This window comes from Neoarius graeffei, chromosome 1 (genome assembly GCF_027579695.1).
Source record: "Neoarius graeffei isolate fNeoGra1 chromosome 1, fNeoGra1.pri, whole genome shotgun sequence".
NCBI lineage: Eukaryota > Metazoa > Chordata > Actinopteri > Siluriformes > Ariidae > Neoarius > Neoarius graeffei.
In genome coordinates this window covers 19,220,144-19,226,143 of record NC_083569.1, presented here as the reverse complement: position 1 = coordinate 19,226,143, position 6,000 = coordinate 19,220,144, and the positions used below count along the sequence as shown (strand labels likewise).

At 41.8% G+C, this 6,000-nt stretch overlaps 1 protein-coding gene across 8 annotated transcripts in view; it reads left to right on the top strand.

Annotated features, from left to right (window-relative positions):
- The first annotated feature begins 1,416 nt into the window (after positions 1-1,416).
- The window catches only part of LOC132892054 (NACHT, LRR and PYD domains-containing protein 12-like), a 91,024-nt gene continuing 86,440 nt past the window's right edge, over positions 1,417-6,000 (top strand). For all 8 annotated transcript variants that reach the window (XM_060930464.1, XM_060930439.1, XM_060930446.1 and 5 more), the window contains exons 1-2: positions 1,417-1,473; positions 1,713-3,500. In XM_060930464.1, the coding sequence (XP_060786447.1) occupies positions 1,771-3,500 (1,730 nt within the window). In that variant the 5' untranslated portion in view covers positions 1,417-1,473; positions 1,713-1,770. The remainder of the gene's footprint in view (positions 1,474-1,712; positions 3,501-6,000) is intronic.

Below are 6,000 nucleotides of genomic sequence, written 5' to 3'. Positions count from 1 at the left end.
GTTTTGATACTTTAATTAGGTCCTAACGCTGCTACAATACTTTCACGAAACATTTTAGAGTAACTAATATCAATAACTGCACAGTTCAGTGCTTCACAGTGTCACATACAGGATAAGGCAGAAACTGCATCTGGATGTGACACTAAAGGCCTCTGCATGCTCTTGCAACAAGACTTTCGCAGATAGCTTTTCGCAGACAGTTGTAATTTATCGTTGAGCGGGGAGTAATAGGCATGCGCGATGTTATTCACCGCCACAACGCAAGGGGGCGCGAAGTCGCGAAATCGCTAGGAGTAGTTGGTGGGTGTGGTTAGTGGAGTGTTTATCCTCCGGTTACTTATAATGACTAGAACTGGAGTCGTATAGATGTCCGTACTTCCTCACTTCCTCGATCAACCGCTCTTCGTGCTGCTCCATCTTCGCTCGTGTTTTTAAAAATGGTGGTCGTGAAAACAAACCAAACCTGGAAAGTAGGGAAGCAGAAGTGCGTGTACAGCGGATGTAGAGTGGACCAATCAGAGCCCTCTTGTCTGCGATGCTGTCTGCGAGGCTTCTGCGGTGGTCACAATTTTTGGGAGGTGCGCGCAGAGTGTCTGCGAAGGTGGGGGGGCTACGCAGACGCTGTCTGCGACACCATCTGCGAGGACTGGGTTGTCAGCATAAATTGGCCTTTAGTCAGAGTAATTGCTCAACCAAGAAATGCTAATATAAGCAAAAAACAACATGGAATTACTACTAATACTCCTACTACTACTAATACTAATAATAAAACATTGCGGTTAAAATCCCAGACCAATTGAGATTGCTGTTACTTGGCCATGTCTCCATGAAAAGCGATGTGTCTGAGTGTCTCTGTAAAATATAATCGAAAATGGAGACCCTTTATATGAACACAATAACTATTTACCATAAATCACATCACTGACATTACAGTATTTATTAATGAGAATGAAAATCAGCATTTTCCTCAACCTCAACTCCCACCTCCCAAAAACATGTCAGTAGGTCGACTGATCACTAAATTGCCCCTAAAATGATGGACTGGTGGATCATCCAGGGTGGAGTATAATTCTGGATCCAGTTACAGATTTTATACCTCTGAACATTTGTGGCCGGCTTTCTGAAAAATACACATCTGCTTTTGTATCCATTTAAAACATTATCTGTTCATTCTGCATGATGGAGTGATATTCTGTTCCGTCTCTAATGACCACATAGGTAGGAAAAACAAGAAAAACTGGGACAGATATTTTTTGTCCAGTTTCACAATATTTTTGTCGTGTTGTATTCAGCACTGTGCTCTCTAAATGTTAATGCACTCATAAAGAATTATTGTAGTGAAATTAGGGCTAAAGTTTAGATTGTAGGATTAAAGTGACGAAAGTTATTGTCTTTAACAGCAACAATTTTTGTTCCCAGTGATTTACAGAAGGCAGGAGATAGAAGAGAAAAGATCTTCATCACAGATACAGGGTAAGATCAAACCCAACACCATGACTGTGACACTGACGCACTGGTATTATAAACCTCTCTGCTGTTATTTCATAGAGACTGATTAGATTATAGAAAACATACAGGAGAATAAAACAAATGCACAGTGAGAACATCATAAAGAACTATCTGTGGAAACCAGTCAGAAACACTGTGATCTTAAACTCTAATAATTGGAGCCCATGTCTCACCATGTCTTCCTACTTCACCCTGTCACACAGACACGCCCCAGAATCTGCTGCTGGAAATGAAGTCCAGAAAAAGTTCAAATTAAATCTGATGAAGAAGTTTCAGTGCTTAAATGAAGTGATAATAAAGCAGGAAAACCGAGTGCTCCTGAATGAGATCTACACAGAGCTCTACATCACAGAGGGAGACAGTGGAGACGTCAATAAAGAACATGAGGTGAGACAGATCGAGGCAGCGTCCAGGAGAAAAACAACAGAGGAAACACCAATCAAATGCAACGACATCTTTAAGCCTTTATTTGAAGAAGACGTATCCATCAGAACTGTAGTGACAAAGGGAGTGGCTGGTATCGGAAAAACAGTCTCTGTGCAGAAGTTCATTGTGGACTGGGCTGAAGGGAAAGCAAATCAGGACGTCCCCCTCATATTTCCACTTCCTTTCAGAGAGCTGAATCTGATGGAGGACCAAAACCTGAGTCTGATGGAGCTCCTCCATGTCTATTTTAAGGAAACCAAAGAAACAGAAATGTCCGGGTTGGGAAAGGTTCTGTTCATTTTTGATGGATTGGATGAGTGTCGTTTCCTTCTGGATTTCCAGAACACAGTGAGAGTGTGTGATGTAACTGAATCAGCATCAGTGCATGTGCTGCTGATAAACCTGATCAAAGGGAATCTGCTTCCCTCTGCTCTCATCTGGATCACCTCCCGACCAGCAGCAGCTGATCAAATCCCCTCTGAGTACGTCCACCGAGTCACAGAGGTACGAGGGTTCAATGACCCACAGAAGGAGGAGTACTTCAGGAAGAGGGTCAGTGATCAGAGCCTGGCCGAGAACATCATCACACACCTGAAGTCATTAAGAAGCCTCTACATCATGTGTCACATCCCAGTCTTCTGCTGGATTTCAGCCGCTGTTCTAGAGAGAATGTTGGGTGAAGCAGAGAGTGGCGAGATCCCCAAGACTCTGACTCAAATGTACACACACTTCATCATTCAGACAAACATCATCAGAGGAAAGTACTCAAAGAAGCAGGAGAGTGATGAAGAAATGCTTCTAAAACTGGGAAAACTGGCTTTTCAGCAGCTGGAGAAAGGCAACCTGATCTTCTATGAGGAAGACCTGAGAGAGTGTGGCATTGATGTGACAGAAGCAGCAGTGTACTCCGGTGTGTGTACGCAGATCTTCAGAGAGGAGGTTGGGCTTCACCAGAGTAAAGTGTACTGCTTTGTTCATCTGAGCGTTCAGGAGCATCTCGCAGCTCTGTATGTTCATCTGACCTTCATGAAGGAAAAGAGAAATGTTCTTGATCAGAGTCAGTCCAGTAATTTGTATTTTTGGTCCTTTAAGACAATTTCAGATGTACACAAGATGGCTGTAGATCAGACCTTAAAAAGTCAGACTGGACATCTGGATCTGTTCCTCCGCTTTCTTCTGGGTCTCTCACTGAAGTCCAATCAGAAACTCTTACGTGCCTTAGTAACACAGACAGGAAGTAGCTCCTGGACAAGAAAGAGGAAAACAGTTCAGTACATTAAGGAGAAGATCAGTGAAAATATTCCTGCAGAAAAATCCATCAATCTGTTCCACTGTCTGAATGAACTGGGTGACGATTCTCTAGTGGAGGAAATCCAACGCTACGTAAAATCTGGAAAACAAAGTGAACTCTCTCCTTCACAGTGGTCTGCTCTGGTGTTTGTGTTACTGACTTCAGCACAGGAGCTGGAGGAGTTTGACCTGAGTAAATATACCAGTACAGAGAAGATACCAGATGAGGTTCTTGTGAAGGTGATGCCTGTGATTTCAGCATCCAGAAAAGCAATGTAAGTAAAGCTGAATATAACTGCTCTACTGTTCCACTGTGAGAAAGAGAGAAACTGAAAGCACTGTGACAAATCTGCACTTTGGGACAAAATCCACAACTCCATTACTCGAGTGAAAGTAAAGATCCTCCGGGTCAAATGTTACTGTAATACAAGTGAAAGCTGTTCAGTCGAATTTTTACTTGAGTTACAGTACTGGAGGATTTGCTTTTAAAAATACTTCAGTCTTCAAAAATACTTTTTCATGATTCTTTTTGTTTTCTTTTTAATATCAAGGTGTTGTTGGATTGTTGCCACGATGCATTTACAGAATCTAATGACTCGGAAACAACCTACTGAATGCAGTGACTAGCTTTTTGAACCTGTAGGATAGTGTGTAGAATATGATACAGAGCCTGTAGAAATGCTGATCGAAATACAATTAAGTCGACAATAGGGCAGCGTTTTGTTGTTGTTTTTAAACACCCCCACCCTGTCAAATACACACAGAGCGTGCGCGTATACACAGAGAGAGAGAGAGAGAGAGAGAGAGAGAGAGAGAGAGATATTTGTGGGTAATTCTATGGATCTGTGATGTCTGCTGGAAGAGAAGATCAGGGAGGATTGGGAATCGAGTGGCAGTCATTTGTTTTCACCTGATACCAAAACTTGTAGCGTCATAGCAACCATCGCAAAGACATGGACAAAAAGCCCAGAAACTCCTCCTTACCCGGGCAAAAATGATACAGGATTTATCTTGTAGTGTCCTGATCCCCAGATCTTTAACTCAGCCACATATAACAAGTTGTTCTCCTCCATGCTCTTTCAGGTTTTAATCTGTGTGTCATGTAGAACGATGTCTGCAGCACCAGGTAGTTTGAGACGTCAGGGAACTCAACGGATGGATAATTTTCCACCTCATAATGAATGAATAACTTTATTTAAACACAATCAGTTGATCAGCAGAGCTGGTGGGGTCGTGCATGTACAGATACAAATAATTACAAATACAATACTAAAATATACACAATGTTTAAAAAAGCTTAAAATCTGTTGATTATCTTCACATTAAGTTAATTAATAGTATGCATAACTATTGTCTTTGTATTTAGTTACGGCTACAATATGATCACAATTTATTCTACTAATGTCAAATTTAGGTGGTAAATTTTTCTTTCATAGGAAAAATCCTTTGGAATGGTTTCTATATCCACTTCTTTTGAGTGGACTTCTTGGTTTTAATAACCTGCTTGTTTGCTGAACACAAACATGGCAATAAGTTCTTGTGCGAATGGATCAGACTCCACTTTTGGATCATTAACCCCTTCTGACTGAGAATGACCTGCATCCATACAGCTTTAAATACAATATCTACAATCTAAAAATTTGTTTTTATTGCATTTATTTAAATTCCCATCTGTAACAGGGAGTGATGTTGCATCCCATGAATACACTTTACAGTAGATTATTAGATTCTAATCGAACAGATGAGCCAAAATAATTGGTGATCTTTTTTAATGGGCCCCGACTCGGTACAAGTATGAATAGGTGGGCTTTAAAGCAGAGAAAGTTGAGAACCCCTGCTCTACAGGGCCTGGATCTTGATGCGTTTAATGCTGAGAGGGCAGGCCACCTATGGTGGACAGAGGGACGGCGTGAACGGCACCCACAATTTGCAGAGGCTGCACAGGAAGCTGATGTAGATGAGGAGGACAGGTTGTTTAATTTCCTCCTGAATGCAACGGCAGACTGAATGATAAGACAGTACTGCAGTACACACTCCTGTTTTATAATGTTTTTAGTTTTATAATTCATCTTTGCAATATTGTGAGTCATTGTGAGGCAAAAGAAAGTGTTTTGTGTCGGAAACTCGATATAAAAAGACATATTATGTACTCGTACCATACGTAAGTCTTACATATATGTCATCTCATTATCTCTAGCCACTTTATCCTGTTCTACAGGGTCGCAGGCAAGCTGGAGCCTATCCCAGCTGACTACGGGCGAAAGGCGGGGTACACCCTGGACAAGTCGCCAGGTCATCACAGGGCTGACACATAGACACAGACAACCATTCACACTCACACCTACGGTCAATTTAGAGTCACCAGTTAACTGAACCTGCATGTCTTTGGACTGTGGGGGAAACCGGAGCACCCGGAGGAAACCCACGCAGACAGGGAGAGAACATGCAAACTCCGCACAGTAAGGCCCTCGCTGGGCACAGGGCTCGAACCCGGACCTTCTTGCTGTGAGGCGACAGCGCTAACCACTACACCACCGTGCTGTCCCTCTTACATGTATGATATTGATTTATGTTTCATGTTTTCAGGGTTTGTCTTGTTCTTCTGTTGCAGACATAAATGTTTTTAAAAATAATTTTTTAAATGTTCTTTTGTCTAAATAACTCAGTTATACCCCTAGAAAACATATCAGTGTTGCCTTGAACCGTGGACTTGACAACTGGCCAAAATACCACAAAATTTTAGGGCAAAAGGAAATTCATCTCATCTCATCTCAT